The sequence below is a fragment of the Pholcus phalangioides genome, unplaced genomic scaffold (assembly GCF_987345545.1).
Source record: "Pholcus phalangioides strain wild (caught in Gottingen) unplaced genomic scaffold, Ppha-v1.0 ptg000004l_1, whole genome shotgun sequence".
NCBI lineage: Eukaryota > Metazoa > Arthropoda > Arachnida > Araneae > Pholcidae > Pholcus > Pholcus phalangioides.
This window is the reverse complement of record NW_028301597.1, coordinates 46855274-46882172: the sequence shown is the minus strand read 5'-3', so window position 1 is coordinate 46882172 and position 26899 is coordinate 46855274. Positions and strand designations below refer to the sequence as shown.

Sequence of the window (26899 nt, the reverse complement as noted above, 5' to 3'; positions counted from 1 at the left end):
TCGTAGTTTGAAAAATAGATTGCAGATGGCAGCACTATCCAGAACAAGCATTACACAGAAACAAACTTCACGGAAGGTTCACTATACGTAAACACACACACACATTCCAACATGTACCAATTCGTTAGAAGTTCCGCAGAGAAATATGGACGAGGTGCATATCTGGTTTAGTAGTAGTAGTAGCCTTCATTTCGTAACCTATTCCTATATTTGTTTACATCTACCGAATAGGTGAGTGAAATGAATGAATTACATTTCTATAGCATCTATTAATATTATATGGTCACAAAAATATTCGATTAATCGATTAAAAAATTCGATTAACCAGTTGAGAATTTGAATCGATTCCCAGCCCTAGATTAAATACATTTTCATGTGACCACACAATGATGAAAAGACATTGTGTTTGGTCTCGCAGCTTGAAATACTGCATTTTGGAGGAGTCGGGATACTTGACGAAACCCATCGACATTAATAAGTCTTTTTTCAATGAATATTAATTCAGTATGGGGTACTGTGTATAATATTTCTCCTATAATTTAAATTGCGTATCTGTGCCACAATTGTGGACTTTCGTGACTTTGAACGCATCTTATATTGTCAGAATTTCGTTCAATTTCAAATAAAGAACCATTTCAGTTACTGCGAGCGATGTACTTTGCAGTTTCAATAGGAACCCCCCAGTGATATGGTCAACCCCCACTTGTTCCGCGAGTGTACGCAAAACAGGGGTTTTTTCACTTCATAGAATCCGTGCTAGAAGGAAAAGATCCGGTTAAAAAAAGAAAACGGCAAGACTGAACATTTTGCAACCAATTATGCGGGAATGAAAACCTCAGCTGTCCCGTACTTTCATACATTTCACACATTCAACCTACCAAACGGGACACATGATCATTGAACTCGTTTCTTCATATCTTAAGTCAGTCATGTCTTAAAGGCCATCCAAGCACTTGGGGGGGGGGGGGCGAAATGTGAGAAAATGACCAAAAAAATGGGAAGAGATGGCCAAATCTTTGTTCTATCACTGTAGTTCCCCTCCGAAATGAAAGTGGTCTCCTCCGAAACAAAATATCTGGCTACGCCCCTGAGTGGATCCCAACCGGAGGTGCGGGGTGAGCATTTTCGGGGGTGCGAGATGGAAGCCGAAAATTACAACCATGTTGACTGATTATTGCGGTAAATATTATTATTCAAGATATCTGGGAGATTAGAAGAGTGTTCTTCAAAACGAGATTTTCATTAAAACGGGATTCAACTATACCTACATTATTTACCTACAAACTATTTTATGGTTTGTTTACATTGGTCCATCTGATCATTTTTGGTCGCACCACGGCCATTTTCTGCACACGAGGGCTAATTAGAACGGGACCTACAATTTACGAAATTAAATACTAGCCATAACACCAAAGGAATTGAACAGTAACTAAAAGAATTCATAGAAATTAATTACCGGATAATTAATGTAATCAATTGCAGATAAAAAACGTATTGTATAATCAGGGCCGTCTTAAGAGCATCATGGGCCCCCGGGCCAATTAATTTTTTGATGCCCTACCTGAGAAATTTTCGAAAATTTCAACTGGTTCTAATTTCTCTGAGGCCCCTCTTACCTTGAGGGGCCCGGGTGGGCCCATGCGTTAAGACGGCACTGTGTATAATGAGGGTGCGTGAAAGAAAAACAAAAGGTAGGGAACCACTGGGAGGGAGAATGGAGGCAAATATGTTGTGGATTTAATCCACTTTTCACGAACAAAAAACGTAAATAAAAAACATTCGAGATCAATATTTATATTCATGTCATGATTTTTTGTAATTGTTCCAATGCTGTTGTCAATCACAGTCCTAAACAATGATGGTGACCTCTTCGAGCAAAATTCCCCCTCCCCGCACACATAGTGAAAAATGTGCTGCCATCTAACGGGAGAAGTACGTAAACAAGTATTTTACGCTAAAAAATCATTGTGTGTAAAGCATTTATTTTTTCAAAAAAATTATTTTATTAGATTGTTAGATGAACTCTCAAATTTCCATCGTGAGAAAATTTCGCACAATTTTTCTTTTTCCCACGAATATGGGAAATTTTTCACAAGTTACCGTCACTGGTGGTAAACGAACTTGCGGGGGGGGGGGGGGAAAAGGGTCGAATTTTTATAAACCGCAAATAAAACTATGAAGTATTGATAAAATGGTGCTGCCATCTGTACCCGACAGCTATAAACGAATTAGTGATATAACATAGTGTCGCCATCTAGTGAACATCGATAACAATATATTCTTTTAATTTGTTAGTGCTGCCATCTATATACGATAACACACAATATTTACGAAGAATTACTTCCATTGTTTTGGAAATCTTCAACAAAATGTGTATCTAAAATGTAATGAATCAGTTAATTGAAATAAGTAACACATCTTCGTTAGGCAAGAAATGTAATTACTCGAAACTGATTTTCAAGAATGACTCACCTCGAATGGCACACAATCGAAGAAGACGGCAAGGAACCAATTCAAGGTGATGGTGGACAGTTCGATGTCGAGCATCGTTAGATGTCTCCAAAGGATTGGCATCTTCTCTCTGAGCAGATCTTTGAGCACTTCTTGATCAGCTTGAGCTCCTATCAGGTTTTGATCGAAATAGTTTGGCGTGAAGTAGCGTTCCGTTATGGCAACGAGGCACCTTTCATTCAAAATATATTAATACACTTAATTAATTAGGATAATTATTACATTCATGCGTGAATGAGTTGCGAGAAGAAGGACTAAAGACTCACCAGAAGGTGTCTTCAGGCTCCAGGAAGAGAAGACACATCCCAACTAAGAAATTCATCCCTTGGCAGTATCCGAGGACTGGATTATGAAGGCAAAAAGCTTGCAAAACCTCTTGCATTTTCTTCACCTGGCGATTTAAAAATCAAAATCTTGTAAATGGCAAAATTACTGGTTACTCTGATCAAATTCACTTTCGTCAACAACTAGCCAGACAATCGCACTGTCAGTTCTAGGCCATCCGTAAAACCACTTGAAAACTGTTCTGAACATTGTCACGAACAATTTCTGAACAATGTTCAGCGGTGGTCAAAAAACCGTATAGAATGCTCGGTTTCAGTTTCAAAAAAGTCTCTTCGCGGCCTCCTAAACCCATTCTACCGTTTTTTCCGAGGCTTAGTTCGTTCTGGACTAGAATATGTCGTAAAGTTTTGAAGACCATACGGAGGGACATAGACTTGGTTGAAGGGGTACCGTGCCCGTTGGCACACGGGCTTCGGCAAATCGCCTAGAGACGCCAGTATCGATTGGTAAGGGTTGTGGCGTGGCAGAGAATTTTTCTCTGATAGGTTTGTTAGTAAATGGAATAACTTACCCCCGGGGGTAGTAAATTCTAACACAATGGACACGTTTAAAAAGAAATACGATAAATGTGTTGGGGTAAATCGAGAAGCTCTATCCGTACTCAGAATAAGACAACCATAAATATTCTTTATGGGCATTGCATACTATTTTATCATGTACATACATACATACATACATACATATATATGTACTATATCTTCTAGTTTTTATAATTGCATTTTTAATTGGGGGGGGGGGTTGCTATATTTTAGATATATATGACATCCATATTTGTTATGGGCATCTTTTTCTTAGCCACTTTCTTGGACATTTTGTCTATTGTGGCCTTGTATTTCGATTATGGCATAAGTATTTCCGAATCTACCAATAGAATTTTTCACACGTGTATACTGTGAACTGGGGTAACTTGGGTACATACTCTAATTTTAGATGACGCCATAGCCATTGTAAATGAAACAGAGAGGGTGATTCCAAGTCGAACGCACCAGAGTGAACTTCCGTGATCAAAACTAAATCTTTCATAATTATCCTGGCTTTTTCTCCCCCAGCCTATATATGTATATACTTTTATCATAACCAGTGTTTTTAGGTTTCGTAAACACTGCAAAACTTTGTTAACACAGTGCTTGGTGATTACATCTTAAAGTCTTGATAGAAGTTCACTCTGGTTGGTATACTCACTGTTTCAAATGCGGATGATGAATAATCTAATTAAATCAGTGATAGACGGTTTTTCTCTCAGCCCAATGTATCAAAGAAACAGATATTTTCCGGATTTTATGCCGAGGTGAGCTCGGATGGTCTCCGCTGCGACTTTGAACCCAGGCGCTCTTGCATTCCAGGCAAGCATGCTACCATCCACACCACTGGAGACACAACACGTTCCTTCCTTATTTCAAGATGACTTTTCTTCCCGAATCATTTGTATTCGAATATCTCAGCGAGTATTGCACTTAAAAACGTTCACCAAGTGCAAACATTGCACTTTGTTTTTTTTTGGGTCCTTCAGAAACAACTCCCCGTGTTCCACAGAGTATGGCACGAGGCTTACAAACGTAAGTAACAACAACAAACATATACGGTTCAAGAAACTCAAAAATTGCAATACAGCGTAATACAAAAGAAAGGATAAATCAGATCAGTATGTACAATAGCAACATACGGATGCAATTGGAAAGCGCAATATTGCACCAGTGGATGCCATATGGTAACAATGCAAATGTCAAAAAAAAATTACAATACACATACATGGATGGAAAAATATACGACCACTACAGGGCACACTGCACTTGAAAACGTGATTTTGTTTTTATTAGCTTCAGAAGAGACAGGGCAAAAACTTCCTTATTGCGGTTTTGAGGATATGAAAATTTAAATTTTTTATTTTGTGACACACTGTATTTTCACTTTCAAAAATGGTAAAAAATGATTTTTGAATACATTCTGAGCCTTTTTCTGTTTAAAACTTGAACCATTCTCCTCTATAACTTGATGAGATAAAAGCCGAATTTTATGACTTATGAACCAGTGTCTTAGGCCTTTTAAACCAGTGTCTTCTCAACCGCCGGGCCCTTAAATCAGTCAAACCGGGCCGCCTGAGTGGTTCGCGGTTTTATTTTTTTCCGTTTATATCCCCATCAGTCATGTGTGTGTATGACTGAGTTTTCCTCTCACACACACACACAAAAGAAAAAATCAATCGGGCCGCGGGCTTCCAAAGGTTGATAACCACTGGTCTAAACAGTATCACGGGCTTTCGGCACATTATCCTTTACAGCGGCAATCCCGAGATACCTCGTCAAACTTGATCTGCTTTATTTCGGTCTCTCTGAAATATCTCGGGTTCTTAACTTTCACTTTCACTGAGCGGGCGTCACCATTGTCTTGTTACAGCCAGCGGTTGACGTTAACGTGGCGTCACGGTCACTGCGTTTTCTTATTAGATCATAAAATGCTAGTGACATAGAGCCTTGATTTTACATTTCGCAGTGAAAGTCAGCTTCTATTTCCAATGTGGCAGTTATAATGCAGACCGGAAAAACTTTGTAAACTGCTTATGAAGGGTTACGCGGATGCATAATCGGCTAAGGGAACCCGTATTTCAAATGGGCATTTGCGTTTTGAAAGAAATGATTTGAGCTCAGTTCTGGATCAGTAAGCCCACCACTTCAAAACCCGGCACCAAGTGGCACAGTGACTAGAAGACACTAGCCCGTGTTACCATTGCCACGACGATGTTAAGTGCGAGTGGCTGAGCAACTGACCTCCAATGATGCGAGAGATATTCGAGAACACAAAGGGTTCTCGACTCAACCAGCCAGGAGGTCAATAAACTCGGTACCTCGCTGATCAGCAGAGCTGAGCCCTATCTAACAGGGAGGACAATGAGCCACAAAAAGCGTCAAACGAAAAAACATTGGGAAATCCTTCCAAAGCCACCTAACCATGTCAATCCCAAGCCCAAGAAACTGTTATACTTACTTCAGTCTAGGTTAGACCTCAAAGAGAGGCCTTTTCTTGGAGGCCGGACGCGAACGCGTCTTACCGGAGTGAAATCGCCAATTCGAATGATCTTCAACAGATGTTTCAATATTACAGAAGCTCATTGTAAGATTTTAATCATTTAAGAATGAGATATCCATTTGTTGAATAGCATTGTTGCTGCCATACGGTAGATGAGTAATTAGCACTCGAACCCAAGCTCTTTATATTTTTTATTTACTGGGATGAGCTAATTCAGGGGTTCTTAACTTTTTCTTCGAAATTAATGAAACCAGTGTCGCAGTGCATGTATAATAGACATCAAATGGAGTTGTACAACTCATCTATTGGAAGAACCTGCGAACCAAGTTTGGCCCCTGCGAACATGGGCCGTGAACCATAGTTCAAGAATCCATAAGTGAATTTGTACGACCCATCTCAGAAGCCCCTGCACATAGGGCTATGAAGTCAGAGCATCATAGTCCCCTTGTCCCGTGATTTCTCCCTGGCCCAACCAGCCAAAGTTATATGCTAACTCTCGAAAATTTCAACCAGATCTCATTTTTGTAAGGCTGACCTCTTCTCTTGACGTCCCGTTGCCGTTATGACGGCACTGCCTGTGAATCAAGTTTTAGGTCGTGAGCTCACGAATCCCTGACTGTAAGTGAAACTCTACGTCCCATCTCGGAAGGTCTTGCGACCCAAGTTTGGGTCACGCGACCCATAGATTAAGAATCCCTAGTATACGGTATTTCACAGCAAGCATTTCAACTATTCATTGGTAAAATATGTTCAAACACAAGAAAAATTATGTCACAGATACATAAAATGAGGACTTACGCCATCGGCATTAGCATCAGCGAATCGGATGTTGTCCGGCATCGTCCTCAGCAGGTCCAATGCTATTTGCCTCTTGTGTTGGGAAACCCTCTGGAGTAAAATCAAGCACACATCAGTATGTTTACATCATGCCTGCATTAGTATTGGAATATTGTTGGAAACAAACTCACTTCGTCATCCGGAGCCAAACTGCAAAGGTAGCTGTAGTAATGGGAGCCCTTCTCTTCTATCACGTCGCGTACTCGGTTCTTGTACAGAAGAGCCCAGACTCGACTCCTCAGGTAAGGCGGTATCCCTCCACGTACCAGTGTCTTCAGTTCTTTCTAAATATACACAAAGCATGGTCTCAGTTTATGAAAGATCTCAAAAACCAATGTATGCGAGGGTTATTTTTTATAGTACCGTTGGCAATGCCGTACAGAAGCGCCCCCACCCCCGCAATGTATGTCGTTCACACCACAGGCATGGCCGATCCAAGAAATTCTACCACCTAAGGTGAATAATATTTTGCCGCCCTTAAGATACGACTGTCTCAAAAAAAGGGTTCTTTCTTCACTATTACTTTGATACAGTGGTTTCCAAATTGAATTTAGAATCACCCTGCATCCTAGGCGCTGGAACCTGGGGGATGAGGCCATTTGAGCTCTCTCCCACACAAAAAAAATAAATATACCATGGAACGCACCATTCCGCATTCTGCTAACGGACTTGAGTCATGTATATACGGGACGAATGGCGATTTTCAGCCCCCCCCCCTCCAATGTTTTCTTTATGTCGGCACCTCTCTGACCTGTGTATTACATGTGAAAAACATCTAAAACATCATAATCCTTCGTTTGAAATAAATTGATGACTGGCTTTTGATTAATGCGCCGCACGAACAAAAACATATGATATTAGTTAATATTTCATATTAGTACACTCTGGATGAGGGCCCCTATTTAAGACTGAGGCCACGAGAACAATGTGTGGTTTGAAGGTGGGGGAGAGCATGGGCTTAAAAAGGTTTAGAACCACTGTGTAATCAGTATTAAATATATTACATCAAAGAAACATATTCGAACTTGCACTTCAGCTGCCATCTATCAACTGAAACTGTTATAATTCTTCGATTGAAATTGACGACTGATTTTTGATTAATGTTCTTCTGTATAGTATTTCACTGCGCGGAAAAAAACACATACCTCCATATTGTATAAGGTAGCATGTTATTTCGCCATTCCGCACAAAGATATCGAAATTCTTTGATCAGGGCAACAGGTCAGTGCACGTGACCATGAAACAGGTCATGTGCCTCCCACCAACTGGAACAAAAATTAGATGCTACTTTTCATTTAAGAATAAATTTTTTCCTTTACCCAGCGAGCATCTCAGTGCTCATCGCGCCTCCCCCCTCCCGTCATTCTGGAGCTGCCCCCCCCCCCCAAGAATGAAGTGGAGACTCCTCTATAGTGAATGCATAATGTAAAAAAATAAAAATTATGAGATTTGTCCCGGCCTCCGTGCTAGAGCTCTGCCAGCCCTACCCTTGTGAGGGTCATGGTGCTCACTTAAGCCATTGAGGATAGGTGTTCGATTTTGTACTTAGGACATATTCACCGACAGCACACATCCTATGTGATCAGTACATGATTATTTCAATCAAAGCACATGTCAGAGTTCTTGTATGGGAGCTCTTATTCTTGTGATGGTTATAATTAAAGCTCTTATTCTTGTGATGGTTATAATTAAAGCTCTTGATTCGAGAATATGCCTCGTAATAGAATGACAGAGTTTCAAACGCGTGAGTACCAACCATAAGTTCAATCGGTCACGGAACGAAGACCCATGGCTATCCTTCAGTAGGGCTCCTAGGCTAAGATCTTTGGTGGGGCCAAGACTCTCCACAGGCTCGTCTATGAATTTGTCGTGTGAAAAACAAAAATAGAATCATACACATCTGATGAGAATCATCTCGGGCCCATTGGTAAGAGCCCTGCCAGACCAATCTTCCTTGTGTGGGGCCATGCAGGGATCCAGGGACCTAAGTTAAATATGGAACTTCCACGATAAGATCTGACACAATGATTTATGACAATAAACATATAAATTTGAAGGTGGTGCCTGAGCCCTCTTTCATTTCACCCTGGAGTTATGCCGATGCTGAGGCGGCAGTAGGGACACATCTCTGTTTTGAATAAATATTCAAAAATTTGCTTGAAAGTTCTCTAGAACAGCCTCATTATCATCAAGGGTTCGCGGAACAGCCTACAACTATCAAAGGTTCTGCGGGAAACTTTACGTTGGAAACCCCTGATATAGGGGACAGATATACCGTATATACTCGTGTATAAGCCGAGTTTTTTTGTGGAAAAATTCGTTCCTCAAGTGGGGAGGTGGGGGGAGGGTCGGCTTATACTCGGGTCAGTTTTTGATGAGAAAATATCGACCCCCGCAATCAGTAGTCATTTTTGTACCGGTGTTCGAGAAACCGGCATTATTGGTATATGATATGTTCAAACCCCACAGAACTGTTAATGTCAAAGCCGAGGCTAAGAAATCGAAAACATTGGCTTTATTACCAGGTGGGCTAACGTCGATTGTACAGCCTTTAGATGTGAGCATCAACAAGCGTCTCAAAGACTATTTGAGGAATTTGTGGATCGAATGGATGAGTTCCGATGATAAAGAAACTACAAAAAGTGGTGCCTGAAGAAACCTGACTTTGGTCTAGTGTGCCAAAGGGTACACAAGGCGTGGAATTCTGTTTCCGCCAAAATTATCATCCGATCCTTCAAAAAGTGTTGCGCATAAGCAATGCAATGGAAGATGATATCCTCTTTGAAAGTGACGATGACAGCCCAGATGAGGATAAAAACGAAGATGCCGCACCCTCTATGATGATCTGATGGATTACGATGAGCTTGGAGACTCAGAAGAAATGGATTAAAAAGTTTGAATCATTTTATATTGTAAATTTCCGCAAGCTTTTCATTTTGCATGAAAATATAAGTTTTTTTTCTCTAAAATTCGTGGATTTTATGGGGTCGGCTTACACACGGGTTTTCAATTTATTGCGGTTTTGGTGGTCCTGAAGTAGGGGGGGGGGGGGTCGGCTTATATACGAGTCGGTTTATACACGAGTATATACGGTAGGTATTCCGGAGTCAAACAGCACCAAACACTAGAGATAATTCTAGTTTGGTGTTGGCTGAAAGAGGCATTTGTCGAAAGATGAACAAGAAATCCTAACGTGTGCTGGGGGATTCTACTAAAGAAAGGAAAGCCCAATGGGAAAAATGTTGATAAAGAGTGAAAAGTTCCTTAACCAAAAAAGAAGGAACCTAATTTTTTTCACAAACCAGCTTCTCAAGAGGCAGATGGCACTTTTCGGAAGTGCGAGAAAGGAGGTGTGTTGAGCTGAATCAAGCGTTGCATAGAAAAGAGCTGAATAGCATTTCAAAGCACTGAAAGGCATTGTATTTACTGCACTTACGCTTTCCCTTGCACAAGAGTGAAAACACCGTCATAACAAATGTTTTAAAAAATTGTCGCCCTAGGCGGCACTGACCACGTGTTAGCTAAACAGTAAAACCCCTCTCAACGGACACTCCTCAGAGAGATGCGGCCAAATAATAATATCCCCGTGAATAAAAAAATTATGCTTTTCCTTCTGATTAATGGTTACCTCGTGGACGAATATTTTTGTCCCACCGGTGCGGTGTTCGCAAAAGAGAAGTTTTAATGTATACTTATTTCTCATCAGAACAAGGGAGCTTTCATTTCTCGATGTATGAACATGCGCAATGAGGGCAATTGCAAAGGGGCCGTTCAAGTATTACGTAAGCAAATTTTTTGCCATTTTTGATCCCCCTCCCCCTCCCCCCCATTGTCAGCAAAAGTCAGCAAAACGCTGACCACCTCCCCCTCCTTGCCAGCAAAATTTCGTCATCAGCTCTGCCCCTCTGAATCCTCATATTTTCTTAAGGGGTGGTTGATTACGTAAGCATTATCCAAACGCCCCTCCCCCTTGTCATCAAAAGTCAGCAAATGGGACCCCCCCCCAACAATGATGACGTAATACTTGAATGGCCCCAAAGACTAGCGGTCCAAGAAGTGGACCTGCTCTGGCTTCTCTTTAAACATCGAGCTAATCTTTCGCCTTTTTCAAAGGTCCAAGAAGTACAGTCATGACATTTTCGAAACAGGTGCAGCGAAGCTGGATGAAAATTTAATTTACGTACTGGGCAGCACTACAGTGCACCAAGGACTTCAAGAGGCTTTTGGGACATTTGGTATCACGTTTAGAAGCATAGATAAAAGCTGCCTTCAGCGAAAGAGTCGATCTGAATCAAAACTACTGTCTGAAGGATGTCTGCAATTGTTCTGAAAGCGAATGACACCGTGTGGTTTCTTTGTCCAAGGTCAAAGTAGACCCTCCCCCCCCCCCCTTTTGTAGGAATATAAGCTATTTAGTAGGCCTTCAAAACTTAGTCTTAAGGGTAAAAGCTTTTATGGACGTGAAATCTAGAATGTACGGGAGCACACTTTCAAGCATAAATATCGACAAATCAATAGCCACAGCTTGTGCTGCATGACGATCTCGCCAAGGCCATTCAACAGCACCATGTGTCCTGGCACCGAGCAATGTACTGAAGGATATCCACCCCACCCCCACTATTGATTTTTAATTGCTATCCAAGATCATCAAAGATTTCTCATGCACCAAGAGGCCAAAGTGAGCCAAATACGTACTGCCTCTCGCCCGTTAGATTTTTATCCAGCTCTGCTGCTCTTGTTTGGAAAATACCGAGAGTCAGGTACCCAAGATCTAAGTTGGGGGATTCTACGTAAGGTCACTCGCTCGCAATCAAATATATATCAGCTGTCATCATCGCGCATGCGCATTTATTGGGAAGAGAGAGAAAGTCTGTTGCTTAGATACATAGTCTAAGTGTATTAAAATCAGAAGCCAGTGTTTATCTATCTGCACATACTCACTGTTCTTTGTAAGCCACTATGTTTCCTGAGATACGTTTTCCAATGCTGCTTATGAAGCTCATACGCGCTGGAGATGGTACTGTAGTGCTGGTGAAGTTGGCGGCAGATGTAGTGCAGAACTAGACATTCGTCCGTGAAAGATCGCCTGAAACCGAACGGGTCGACGTGGCAGACACTCTTTTTCAAGCTGAAATACCAGAAATTGGCGATTGAAAGTTTCACCTAAGGTAATAATAATAATCTTAGTGCGAAGTAAAGATTCTCTGAGACGTATTGTTACACGCGAACTTACTTTTCGTATGTAGGCAGCACAGGGTTGACTTTCCTGGCTTCCTCCAATAGACTCAGGACTCTCTCCTTATGCTTGAAATAGAAATTTACAGCATTAAATTGTGACTACAACAAGCATTATTCTGGTGTGCGAACTTGGTGGATGCAATTTATGCACGTGACTTACCTTGGCACCACCGTACAAGTACACTTCCATAGTTTCGGGTCCATCCGAATTCGTAATCCTTAAAGAAGACTGGAACAGGAAGACGTAGTCCCGCTTCAGCTGTTCATTTTCGGCTTCCGATTTCTGTACTTGCCTTGATTGGAAACAGAAACAAGACTCGACTCAGTCATCAGATAAGGCATCAAACACTACAAAAATAGCAAGTTCGTGTGGATGGAGAGAGTTCAGAAAGGGAGTTAATGACCAGTTCGAGTGCTGTGTACAGTGCTGTCTTGAAGCATGGGCTCACCCGGGCACGGCCCGGAAGCCTAAAGAGCAGAAAGCCCTCACAAAAATGAGATCTGGTCGAAATTTTCGACAATTATCCAGGTAGGACTTTAGAAAAATCACTTGGTCTGGGGGACCACAATGCTCTTGAGATGAACCTGGTTCAGATGGTGATTAGTTACTGCGAGCTAGAAAAATATCAAGACATCACGAGGGGCGGAGCATTGGTGAAACTGAATTTCGCCAAATAACTTGCTAGGAACTGGGGCTCTCAAACTGCGCGCAGTCAACCTTCAACAGGGCCGCGGCGTTATATTTTTAAATACAAATACAAATAGAACGCCACAACAGGCAAAATGCTCAACGAGGTTGCTGAGAAAAGATGCCCATAAAAATATGGATGTCATATGTTTCAAAAATACAGCAACCCCATTAAAAATGCAATTAACACAAATTATAAACAATATATACACATGATAAAATATTATACAATGCCCATAAAGAATACTTATGGTTGTCTTATTCTAAGAATGGATAGCTTCTCGATTTACCCCAACATGTTTATCGTATTTCTTTTTAAATGTGTCAATTGTGTTACAATTTACTACCTCCGGGTGTAAGCTATTCCATTTATTAACAACCCTATTAGAGAAAAATTCCCTGCGACACCATAACCTTGCATTGTCCCTCACCAATCGACACTGGTGTCCCCTTGTAAAAGCAGTTGATTGGCGGTGAACTAAAAGTTCATGGTCCATCCTATCCATCCCATTGAAAATTTTGAACACTTCGATTATATCTCCCTGACACCTGCGTTTATCCAATGTGAACATATTCAAAAAATGAAGTCTCTCTTGGTAACTCAAGCCCTGTGTGCCAACAAAAACATGTGTAGCTCTTCTCTGCACCCCTCCAACCAATTCTATATCCCTCTGTAGGTATGGTCTTCAAAACCTTACAGCATACTCCAGTCCAGGACGAACTAAGCCTCGAAAAAGCGGAAGAATGACTTTGGAAGAACGCGAAGAGACCTTTTTGAAAATGAGATCAAGCATTCTATTCGATTTTTTGACCACTGCTGAACAATGTTCAGAAAACCTAAGCCGCTAGTCAATGACAATTCCGAAATCGGTAACCCAAGTTGCATCCTGGATAGTTCAACTCGTAAGAGAACCGTGGGTTGTTCGAACCAAAATGAGCGACCATGCACTTATCAACGCAAAACGTCATGCTCCATTCATTTGCCCGTGCAAAGAATGACAACAATATTTCTATGGGCAGATATTTTAGTTGTTTAGTTACTTTTTCTCACTTATTATTTTTAAGTAGCTGCATTTAGACCTATGACAACTATAACTTTATTGGCGTTTTTCTAGTGCTATTTATTTTTATTTTCTACTTTCCCAACCACCTCGTTGGCCAATTTGCCTGTTGTGGTTTCTTAATTTTGTATTTTGCACTGGTAAAAAAAAAGAGAAAAATTGATGAGAATCGTTCCGGGCCCCAGTTAGGCCCACACTTGTCTAAGGACATCACCTAATACACCTAATCGGTGCATTGATAAATGCTCACGTTTGCTTCGTCTGTATCTTGTTTTGCTCCTGTTGCAACATCTTCGATAACTTGAGGACTTCTTCGTTTAAGAATTTGTTGTGGTTCTGCAATATGCGACATTTCTCTTGCAGCCTCCTCAGCGGCGCACCAATGTTGGCAGTAGCAGCTCCTTTCGTTGGCGATCCCGACGGCAAGCTTATTACATATGTAAATGATAGAAAAGAATCATTCACTAAACATTTAGATAAAAATAAGGCAATAATAATAACTTTGACAGAGAGAATTTGTTACGAAAATTTTAATCGTAACATTTTTTGTTTTATGGATTCAGGTCCAGGCTTGGGAATTTCGAGAGCAGGGGGTTCGACCCCAATGCAAGCTCTTTCCGAATCCCTTCACTGGTTGTAATAGTTATTAGCGTTTTGATATTATTGGGGTTGAAAAAAAACTGGAAACTCTGTTTTTTCCCACGAAATGTTAGGGGGAAAATTTAATTTCCCACAAATATTTTCCATTCCGGAAAAAAAAATTAGGAAAATTATGGCCCCCCTCCTTAAATTTTGCGTCCCTGTGGACCGCACCTCTCGCACCTGCTTAAGTCCGAGCCTGTATGGATCAGATTAGCTTATCAAGTCTATATTAACAGCTTACAGTGGCGCCAACTTTTTCCGATATTTTCGAAAGATTCCGGAAATTTTTCATAGCCGTTATGAAGTATATCGTCAGAATTGAGGTGTCCCCAATGCTCCTCGAGAGAGAGGATAACCGTGTATTGTCAAGAATGTTCGTGAAATATCAGTACTGCGAACGTGTATAAAGGCTATTTATACATCTGGAAATACCGTGCGAGAATTTCACATACCAAGCTTCTTCGGGGACATCATCCATCAATTTGAGTTGAGTCTCGAGTTCTGACACCAGCGCCATTTTCTCTTCGATCGTGCTTTTGTACGACGTTTCTCTATTAAGCGCTTTTGCCAGATCACATTTCGCTGTTCTACAATCACCAAAGAGAAAAAAGAAGCAATGAATATATCATGACTGCGCAGAATTTACGAACATTATACATACGGGGCGTTCCAAAAATGCATGTGTGAACGCCTTGAACGCTAGGTCACGAACGCCTTTTACGTGCTAGATCAGGGGTGTGCAACCTCTGGGCCCGTGGGACAAATGCAAAGGGTTTCCATCTGACCCATCATTCGTGTTCCAGAAAATGAGCATCAACACAGCATTTGAAAAATGCTTGAGAAATCATGTTTTCCGTGGAGTGAAAACACACAAACACACGCACGCACTTTTTCCGCTCATCTACACCAGTTGGAAATCGCCATATGGCGATGTGTGACTGGAGTGGGTGAAGTAGTTTCCGCGGTTACTACTACTGCTAACCACACATGCTTCTTGTCCATATTCCTCTGCGGAACTTCTAACGAATTGGTACATGTTGCAATGTATGTGCAGTGAAACCTGACGTGAAGTTTGTTTCTGTGTAACGCTTGTTATGTGTATTGCTGCCATCTACCACCAGTTTTTCCAAAAAATTAGGATAAGTGAAATGAAAACGTTCACAAGCGTATTTTGGGCTTTTACCAACTCGCCTTCGTGGTTTTTACCGTAACATATAAATAAACAGAGGTAATAAGCGCAACTTTGTGGTGTAGGGCTGCAACAAAGCTTCGCGATGACGAAGAGAGAGGAAAGAAAACAGAAATAACTTGTTTCAATTTATTCCACTGGCGTTTGGACGCAATAATACGTACTCGATCATAAAGTGGTGAATGTAATTATATTTTCATACACATAATTTGCAGCATTTCCTGTGCATTTTGTAACGATATGATATTTTTGGGGTTCCCGACTTTCCACCGAAAATACTACATATATATATAAAGTCATGGCTCATAGAGGGACCCCAAAAAATGTCTGGGTCCCAGCCCAGATCGCCGAAATCGTTAAGATGCCTCCGAAACAAGTGTAGCAACAAATGAATTTATAGCCGGATTGTAAGTGGATATTCGCGCGACCCGTGTCAGGAGCTCCTTTGGCCCATGGGTTAAGGAGCCTGAATTTGAACATCGTTTAGAAGCCCTGCTATTGCACATCGTTTGCGTTTCTTTATAATGCTCCCCCCCACCACATAAAACTTACATAATGGAGGCAGTTGAGACACAGTCGGGCCATTCTTTTAACAACACAAAGGTTCCGTGCGCCAACGCCATTAGAACCGTATGAAAATGCACTTCGGGAGATCTCTTCATCTCACACAATAGAAATGGCGGACGATTCGAAAAGGAAGGTTCAAAACGATTTGCATAATAGCCAATGTCCTTTGCTCTGGAAACTATTCCGGCGCATGTGAGTATGTAGTAGTATGTAAAGCTCTCGTTTATAAGAGAAGGTGCCCATGTGTGCTAAAAGGATATTGAACAAAGAGCTTTCTATTGATCGTTTGGGGGGCCTTTATTATTCGAATCCTTCACACGTTTACTGCGGAATGTGCTCGCAATACCCTCTGCCCCACCCCCCGTCTTTCCTCCCGATATTTAGATTCCTTACATGTCTCCGATAGCATTGACAAGAATCCGGCAATCAAGTCTTGGAAATCCGTGTGGAACATGTTCAGCATCACATGCGGGCTCTGGATTCTCGAGAATTAATTCATCTCATACACAGAATTACTAATTCACGTCACGGATTCGATCGAGAGTTCTTGGTGTGTCTATTTTCCGAGATTTAAAGTTTTGTGGATTCTAATTTGGACATTTGTGTCAATTACTCTTAGAAGCTTTGTTCAGCTACTTTTCTCTTATGTGGGTCCACATTTAGGTGTCACTAAATACTGGCCGCTTATAGTCGAATGTTTGTTGTGTTGAAATTAGACAGGTAAATTTTTGCATTTCTCTCTACACGTATACTTATTTGACTTTCTGCCATTTTTGTACGCCTTCAGTTTGGAGATATTCGAGCCAGGCAACCAGACCGACACCATCTATAACAGAAGGCCTCTACGCAAAGCTCGTGACGCCACTGAAGTAGGCCATTTCACCTGTAGCCCTTGGATACAGCAGGCCGATGTCTTTATCTTTTTGTTGCAGTATATTCAATAACTATAGGTGAATTGGCCTACTTCAGTTACGTCACGAGCTTCGCGCGGAGGCCTTTTCCTACAGGTGGTGTTGACAAGACAGAGATGTACGCTGTTGTCCTTTATTATCTTCTACACAAATGCTATATCCTCTGCATGTCCTTTCCCCTTCGTCAACATTCCCCTTTGCATGCCCTTTCATCACACACCTTGAATTTCTCTCTTAGCTGACGTGACACGTCCTTGCTTTCGAGGTTCTATACGCTCTTTTTAACCAATCGACTTCGGTTCTGTCTTGTCTTTGCTCTTCCCCTCCTCCTTCCCCGGAAGACACGTTTCTTCTAGGGTGCGAACATAGCGCACGCCGGTAGCCGATTCTGTGAGTCAGTGACTTTACGGATTGGTTTTAAAAAAACCCTGAATTTCAGGTTTTTAACCAATCAGCAACGGTGGTGACTTGCAGAATCGGAAACCAGCGTGCACTATGGTTTTACCCCCTAGGCGATCTTTCTGGCGTATCGCCTACGATAAATTCGGAAAAACAATGCTGTGTAAGGTTTTAAGCACTTTCAAGAGCCGTTGTACACTTTCTTCTGGATTACATCTTAATTAATCCTGTATAGAGGGTCTACTAAATGTAAAGAGAACAATTAGCATTTTTTGCTGATATCGCGTCCCTGAGGGTGCCTTAATCGAAGTCCAGTGAACTCGTGCTTCGAGAAGTCACCGATCACGTGAAGTCACACTGATTATAACAGGTGTTTTTATAACAGTTACTTACGTGAGCTCCGATTCAAGCTCTTGGATGCGTAGTGAATGAGCACAATCACTTGCGCCAACGGCCGAATCACTGGACACTGAAGTGGCACTCACGGAGCTAGAAAATAAAAACAGATGAATATGTAACAGCACTCTATCAAATGCCTGATGCATTAATTCAAACATTAGTATCCCCTCAAAAATATGAAATAAAATATTCAACATACGGGTTCATAGGGACGTATGTATTACAGTGCACGCCGTTTAATGTGATCACATCGGGACTTTGGATATCTGATAGTCGATTGATAACTATATCCGAAAAAATTCCGGTTGCAAGCACCATGCTAATATGTCCCGTTTGATTGAACGGGACGTATGACAAGAGAATGTTTTCATATTCATTTCCCACATAATAGTGTCATAATATAGCACTAAATCGTGTATTTTTTTTTCAATTGTTCTAAAACAGGAAAAATGCTCCCCTTCAAGTTAAAATCTTTTTTTCTAATCAGAAATTGTGAGGAGTCGAAATGGAGCTGTCTTATGTGCGTATTACGAATTACAACAACTTCTTTAAATGTATGGTGTTCTATAGATATCCTTGGTATTCCTCCCCAAAGTCTTCCGAGGAACTGTGAATGTGTTTAGTTGGAAGAAATTGACCATGAACTGAAAAAAAGGGAGTTTTTAGAACCTAAAGCATGTCTTCACTGTGGAAAAGGCATTAAAATAGCAGCGCTACACATACATGGAATCATGGCAGCTATTACATCCAGATTAGGACATTGTACGGTGTTCTGACCTTGCAGATTGATATGCCAGCCACTTCAGTTTCTACATAGCCTTGCAGATTGATAACGACAACTCATAGAGTGCAAATGAGTCTGGTTCAACCTCCAGCTTCAAAATATGCAAAAAACAAAAGAACTTTCAACGAAAAAACATTGATCAGATAAACCGAAGTCTCGATAATTATGAATGAATCTTTTCCCATGTAGAAATAGAATGATTTTGGTCCGTTACGAGCTTGATTTGTTAAGTGATAACAATACCAGAATGATAACATTATCCGTGATTATAATCATCAACATCTATTGTACTAATTTGACTATATGTCTTCTGTTGTCAATGAAACGTAAACACTCTCTTTCTTTCCAAAGAGTTGGTTGAAAATACTCTTAAGAAACACCCTTTGAAACACTTGGATATGCTCGACTGGAGATGGGGGAACAAAAAAGGTGAATAACAACCGTTACAATGGGGCGAAGAGAATGATTGTAATGGTTTGCGGGGTGAGGCCTTTGCAATGCAAGAATACGCTGCTCTCATGACTCGGGTCCAATTTTTTTTTGATACAATTAGTTTATATGTATAATATGCTCAATTGATGATCTGCATTTGAAGTATCGGCGATAAATCTCAAAAACTGGCGTTTTTTGTTTGCATGTTAGGAATAAAGGGGGGAGCATATGAATGCAGCAGAGTTCTCCTTCGTTGATTCTGTGAAAAAAAAAAATTCGTCACACGGAGAGAATAAATACTATCACGATAAAGGAGGGGGGGGGGATGCTAAAGTGAACGGGGAGGGGTACAGAAACAACTTCTGTTCATAAAGTCACGTTGATGAGAAATGTTAAAGAAAACTCTAAAAACTCTTATTCTGAAAACTGTTAAGAGTTAAAGAAGAAAAAAGACGGTGGGATTGAATTTCTTAGTTTTGCGTTCGGCCATAACACCAAACAGGGCCCCCGCTCTGTCCCTTGCGGGATATAATAATTTTTGCGTTGGGCCGAGATATCTCGTCCCTGAACGTTAAAGGGGGGTTACATTTAGATTCTTAGGTACGCAGTCTGTTTATATATATCTCCATGAAGGTTATAACGGCTCAGATGCGACTGTAATAGCGGTTATATCACGAATGATGTTTTTTGCAACTCTTAATGTTTCAGGAAACTGAGATAATAAAAATTTTTATTATGCTTACGAACATTTATAACATAAACCGAAACATGCCTTCCGGACTTCAATTAACACGATTTTTATAGGTGAAATCAGCAACATTATTTTCATGAGGCCCATAAATGAAATAAGTAATTGAAAAAGTACTATATCAATCATTTTAATCATCACATGTGTTTACGACCGAAGAATCACGTGAGTTTATGACTAAAGAATATGACTTAATGTCTGAAAAATCACGTGAGTTTGCGACTGAAGAATTAAGTTTTTAGGTCTGGAGAATCACGTAAGTTTCGAATTTACGAGTTCATATTTACGACTTAAGTTATTACGATGTAAGTTTTCTCTGCCTCACTTCATTCGAAAAACAAAAAAGTACCCGAAACTTTACGTCGTACATGAATGATAACGCGGTTCTACTTGTGGGAGGTACTACTTCCAAACATTACCATCCCTGGTTTGCCAAATACACACCGCTAGGTCTACAATTGAAAAACAAGAAATACGCTTAAAAAAATCGATTGGGCACATTCTATCTCAGTTTCAATAACATCCTAAGAAATAACATAAAAATCCCAATCCACCGGAGATTTAGCAAATTACTCTTTTATAGCGATCCGTTAAGTTAGACTAGGCTTAATTGAATAGCAAACAATGACTATGAAACGAATATGTACACTCTCGATATACAACTCACATTAGAAGAAATAAATGTGGAATCCGCAGGAACTACGAGGAAGAAGAATCTGTTGAGATTCTTAATGCTAACTAAGCACGAAAGGGGGAATTAAGACCCCATAATGGACATAATCAACATCTAGCATCCAACAAAGGGCTCTATTCGCTCTTGAGAATTTTAGAGTGGATTTTCTATTTTTTAAAAAAAAAAACTTTATTATCTGAGTACCTACATGTGTATGTGTGTGTGTTGTAAGCAATTTTCTCTATTACGTGTGTCACGACTGAAAGAAAGTGCAGCACATTTTTGTAACACGAGGGTGAAAAGCCCCTTTGCCTTAATTTCATTGTCTCCGTGAAAGTAAAGGTGGGTGGAGGATAAAAAGAACAGGCATAATCAGATTTAAGAGTCTGTGCTTTTTTTTTTATCCTTGTCCATTTTCGCAACTTTCTTCTTTTATCTCACTTTTCGGGGAAAAAAAGAAATTTCATCACTGCTATCCTTTTTTTTTTTGGTGATTTTTCCAGAAACTATTTCTCTAGGAATTTTTTTTTCCAGGAAAAAAGAAGTGAAAATTTTTCCGCTCAAATTTTTTACGGGTTTTTCTTTTTGGAATTAGGAAAGAATTTTTTTTTACCTTTTTGTGTGTGTGTGTTTTTTTTTTCCTGCGAGGAGAAATAGTCTTTCAACAAATGTTTCATTTTATGGAAATATAACGTTAATGCGTGAAATGTATGTACATTGGAACTCTAATGTTGTTAAAAGTAGATGGAGATGCCGTGAACTGTATTTTGATGTACCGTGTATTTTTTTTTATGTAGAAAGTTTCCTCTCTAGAAGATACCGCGTTGAATATTTCTGCTGTCGTTTTCACCAAGGTGCAAATCATTGTCAAACAGAGGAATGTTAATGAATCTGTACAGTAACCTGCTATCCAGAGGGAGGCTACTTCACCAAACACCAACTCTGGCCACATCGCTATAGTGCAATTTACTGCCATTAGTGAGATGGGTTGGAAGTGAAGGCGCTGTCTATCGGTGGTCGCCTCGAGTTCGTTAGGGAAAATATCTTATCAATATCCTCCCTTGGGTTCGAACCCGGGACCCTGACAACAACATTCACGATGGTAGACGAGCATCTTACCACCAGGCCACTCGTGCTGCTACTCCAGAGGGAGGCTGGGATTGAGTTTGGTGTTTTGGTTTTTCACCAGCGGTCATTGGTTGTCAAAAGACAAATGTGTCGATGTACATTAAAAAATTAATAAATGGATGCCAGGAACTGTATTTAGTTGCACCGTACACTTTTTAAAATAGAGTCAGAATTAGAGAGATTTTTCTCTAAAATATACCATATTTTTGAAATTTCTGATGTGATTTTAAATAAGGTGCCAATATCCGCCAACAGGTAATGGCTACTACAATGGCGCCAATTATGGGGTAAAATCTAATGTTGTTTAGATAAATGGATGCCGTGAGTTGCATTTAGATGTTGCCTATATTTTAAAATGGAACCAAATGTACAAGGTGTTCTGTTAATGGACCGATAAACTCAGAGGGTTGTTAGTAGGCATCAAGAGAAAAAAAAATTACAATGGAACATGGTGTCGCAAACCACGTTGAGAGGCTGAAAATCGCGAAAAACGCATGCAGGCTCTGAGTCCAGAGGAGACCAAAGGTGGATGTCAGTTGATGAGTGCGTTCGTGGGTTCGCTCACCATATATGACGTAAGCAGCACCTGTGGACACACCGGAGGATCTCACAGTGCGGGTTATCGTTGCTGCGACAGACATCAAAAGCATACCTGGCATCTTCAAGCGCGTCCGAGAAACGTTTTTACGTCGTTGTAGACGGTGCAATGACTTAATTTTGCCGCCACTTCCAACAACTCTTGTAACAATAAATCAAAAAAATCGTTTTGTAGTTATTATAGCACTTTTTGCAGTGTGATGTCGAAACCTGCATGCGATTTTCGCGATTTTCACCCTCTCAACGTGGTTTGCAATATCATGTTTCATAGCAATTTTTGTTCCTCTTGATGCCTACTAACAACCCTCTGAGTTTGTCGGTCTATTAACAGAACACCCTGTATATACCGTTAGTACTCTGTTAATGTTTTTAAAGTGAAAGGATGCTCTGATACTTATTTAGATGTAAAAAACATTTCCAAATTCCACCAAATAGAGAGATTTCCCTCAAAAAAGTATTTGACATTTGTTCCATGATTTTCTTTAAGGTGCCAAGCCATGCCAAACAGATATCGGTTAATGCTCTGTCGCCAAACGTGCGGCCAATTCTAATGTTAAGGTAAATAGCTGTCGTTAGGTGTCTTCACACATATTGTACTAAACATTTTTAAATTGAGCCACGTAGAGAAATTTCTCGCCAAAAGATACCATATACAGTCAAATCCCGTTTTAACGAATACCGTTATAGCGAAAATCTCGTTTTAACGAACACTTTTCTAATCCCCTAAGATAAGTTCACATAGGAACTATGGAGAAACCGGGAATTCCTTTATAACGAAGTGATTTCTCCGGTCTCTTGGAGTTCATTATAACACGATTCGACTGTATGTAATTTCCGCTATGATTTTCACTAAAGCCCCGTTTACATGTGCAATATTGCGGTAACATTGAGATTTCTAGCACCCGCTTGATGACCTTTTTTTCCTTCGTAAGGAAAGAAATGGAGAGCAGTCATTGGTGAAAATTCTTGAAAGCGGGTTTAAAACCCGCTTTTTCTATTTCCCATGTGAACAGGGCTTAAGTTGTCACGCGATTGCTAAGAAGGTATCGGTTTCTTCTCGGTCGCCAAAAGTGAGTCGTATTTGTTGCATCTATGATCACCATGTATCATTCGCAATTCTTTGTATCTGTTCATAATTGCATTGCTGTCTATATGCTCATATGTGTATAAATACATATATAACTTGTAATAACTAGTTTTCGTGGGCCCCACTCGTGGCCTGCAGGCGATGTGCGTCTCTGCACCTGCCCATGTTCCCGCATATCTTTCTATTGATATCTCATGCACAATGTACAAGTGAGGAAGTGTGTGGAGGGGGGGGGGCGTTGAAGTTGTATGAGGGGTCCTGCTGTTGGTTGGCTTGTGGCTTGGTGTGGGTGATTTGCTGGTCTTGGATGTCGTTGGATTTTTCCACCGTGGTCCATGTCTCCTTAGACGGACCAGCTTATATCTCCTAGGGGGACAGAGCGGGGGTCACAGTTGGTCTGGTGGTGGTCGCCAAAAGTGTTCCGGATAATACATTAGCAACGAGAGAAATTTTCAAGGTGGAATGCTGAAATATTGAAAAATAATTTATTTTGGTGTTCTTGGAACTTCTATAGAGCTTTTTCCACAACACGTATGGGAAACATACAAAATAGAGGGAAGATTTTCACCTTATCTGGTACTTGAGAGAATTGCCGTCATCCATCTTGGCATCCTCTGAGTTCATTTTACGTAAAAGTCGGAGTTTATCGGTCCTCGTAGCAAGTGACGAAGTCCTTGTCAGAGGCAGTTTCCGCCTGGGCTCGTTCCTATCAGAGTTGTCCGATGGGCCTTCGTTTTCGGAATCGCGGCTAGAGTTCCTCTCCATCATGCAACTCGCGTTCGGGAACTGCCTCCTGTTGTTCGTTCTGGTGGCGGTGTCGGAATTTTCCGTTTTATCACTCGTGGCGACTTCCGTACCGTTGCTGCTCGTCGGTGACGGGCCGACGCACCTATTCGTCGGCGATGGAGTCGACGAATCCGTCGTGCTACCACCGCTGCTGCTGCTGCTACCGCCACCATTGCTGGTGTTGCTGCTGTTGTTGCTGGAGTTATTGTTCTTTGGCTCGATGCCGTTGGTACCGGAGGCCGCCAATGAGACGGTGGTATCTTCGTCGGAATTGTCGGAGCTCTTGCTGATAGAAGATTGTTGGGTCTTGAATGGCGGTCTCTCTGAAAAAGAGGAAAAAAGCGATAGATTTATTAACCAAAGAAAAAATGTGCACGTTAATTTCTATGGTATGCATGAATTACCTGACCTACCCCTCGGGGGGAGGGGGGGGGCATACAGAAAAAACTAAAGGTCGAAGTTGCGACATTGATTCATCATGAGTAAGAGGGAAGTGTGTATGTTCAAAAACCTTTTCACCCAACCCAAATCATTTAGCTCAAAGAATGTGACCGTCCGCAGGATTTGTTGATATGCTATGGTATAAAAAACTTGTATGCAAGTTTGATAACGCTCAAAATAATATATTTTGACAAAAACTTCAGAACACAGCCATAGTTTTCTCCCTTTCACTGTGTATACAAAAAGTTTCTGGGTCAAAACTATGCAAAAAATACCAACTTGTCACTTTTAGACTTTTGCACAGAACCCTTATCAGTTCGCTTACATTTTGGCGTATTATGAATACTATTTTGACATATTATTCGATGAATACATCCGATGGAGTTGTAGAAGGCTGGAACAGTATCCAGATGACTGGTTATAATGATCTGTATGTGCAAAATAGAATTGGCCAACCGAACGACGTCCCACTCCATATTCCAAGGAAGCGGAACAGAGCTAAATACCCGATTTCTGTTTCACTTTTGGAAACAAAAATAAAAGCTTGCATGTGACAATTCTGATGAAAGGTATTGTTATCACTGTCATGTGATTTTTGACGAGAGTGAAACTGTATTACAAAGATCGATAAGTTCACTCGAGCCAGTCCTATTTCAGAACAGAAATTTGACACCAAATTTTATCCTGCCAAATAAATATCATGAGCAAAGTATGCCAAATACTAAAATTAAGCTTCTCAACGATCGAACTGGTGGTCAAAGTTTTAGTGAGAAGAATGCATACGCCTATTACAAGTATGTTTGTTAGATATCTCCCTAGAGCAGTGGTTCTCTTATTCCTTTTCATAATATTTACTAATCACGCCATTAATTACACATTTTCTGCTGTGAGAAATTGTAATTTATTCCAACTTTTTTATGATATGCAAATTATGAGAAACAGTAAATTTTGGATTTTACGAGGAGGGGGGGGGGGCAGCTTCCGAATGAACCTTCTGATATTACGGGGGGGGGGGTTCCGCAGAGCGTTGAAATTTACTACAGAGGGGGGTCCACAACATCAAAAAGGTTGGAAAACACTACTTTACTACATGTGGTGCCATTAAACGTTATGGAACTAAAAACACGTTATCACTAACTTCTATGCAGATAGTGTAAGTAATGGTTTTGAACAGTGCAGCTGAAATCATACGAAGGAGTTTCCTTAGCGTTGAAAACAATCCAAATGCACTAAGAAAGATTAATAACGTAAGTTTTGAACTGAGTTCATGTTTTATGGTTTCTATATTTCCCATGACAACACATTAAATGCATTGATTTTCCCAGGGTAAAAGAATCGATATTTGTACATGGTTTCCCCTCAACGAGAAACATTTCCTACATATTGCTGTTTATATATATTTTGTATAATACTCTCTACCATTCATGTTAATAATAATAACTGTAAGGCTGACAAAACGATACTTCAAGAAACAAAGAATTGATATTTATTGTACGAAAGCCTCAAAATGGCGAAGTCAATACAGTACTACCGTAAGAGATACGGCAACTATTACAGGCTTGATATGCAAAGAGCTCTCTCGCGTAAAAGATAAAACGAATTCAAATGGGAGATGGAAAATACCACAAGAGAGGAATTTTCTCGGTGAAAGATGTTGATGTTTGTTTTGGTTTGGAGTAAATGGAAAGTTATACATCACAGCGCGCACACACAACACGAGGCTGATGTGTTTGTTGTTTGCCGACGAGAGTAAAATGCCCAAGGGTACCTTGAAAAGTAAGAAGCAACCAACGCTGTGTTCACCATACCTTTGTCTTTATGTGCATCAAAGACATTCAATCTTGATGATACGAGCCCGAAAGACGACGAAATCCGTGGATAGTTAAGCACGACGGTTTAACCTATCCACAAAGAAACCGTCAAAGCTTTTAGAAAACGTCAAAGCAAATGACTATTTTTGCATTCAACATCGTATCTAATGATATATTTTGAGAGAGAAATGATTATTATATAACTGCCAGTTTTTTGATTCACAACTGAATTAGATGAATGTTTTAAAAGAGTTTCAGGACTGGCTAATTGCAGCATGTATAATGGTTCTCAGTATTTTCGCACTTCCGGGACTCTTGAAATAATTTACATGCTTTTAGGGAACTCTTGAAATAATTAACATGCTTTTACGGAACACTTGACATGTTTTTAATGTTTTTAGGGAACCCTCAACACGCCTGTTCGGTGCTTTGAAGCAATTCTTGGTTAGTCTACTCTGAGGAGTAATGGATTAACGTTGATTCGGGCAAAGGAGCAGCAAGTTTGAGAACAATTATTTTACGGAAGTGCTGGTGCCAACACAATACACATATAATATGAAAATTTAGGTCATATGTTATACAAGCACATGCTATTTTAAAT

At 40.5% G+C, this 26899-nt stretch overlaps 1 protein-coding gene across 2 annotated transcripts in view; it reads right to left on the bottom strand.

Annotated features, from left to right (window-relative positions):
- LOC149087721 (uncharacterized) overlaps window positions 1–26899 on the bottom strand; it is a 468106-nt gene that overhangs the window by 197565 nt on the left and 243642 nt on the right. For both annotated transcript variants that reach the window (XM_089231605.1, XM_089231604.1), the window contains 11 exons: window positions 23829–24369; window positions 17806–17901; window positions 14799–14933; window positions 13955–14131; window positions 12116–12248; window positions 11951–12021; window positions 11659–11845; window positions 6849–7001; window positions 6679–6768; window positions 2778–2902; window positions 2473–2683 (listed from right to left, as the gene is read on the bottom strand). In XM_089231605.1, the coding sequence (XP_089087731.1) occupies window positions 2473–2683; window positions 2778–2902; window positions 6679–6768; window positions 6849–7001; window positions 11659–11845; window positions 11951–12021; window positions 12116–12248; window positions 13955–14131; window positions 14799–14933; window positions 17806–17901; window positions 23829–24369 (1919 nt within the window). The remainder of the gene's footprint in view (window positions 1–2472; window positions 2684–2777; window positions 2903–6678; window positions 6769–6848; window positions 7002–11658; window positions 11846–11950; window positions 12022–12115; window positions 12249–13954; window positions 14132–14798; window positions 14934–17805; window positions 17902–23828; window positions 24370–26899) is intronic.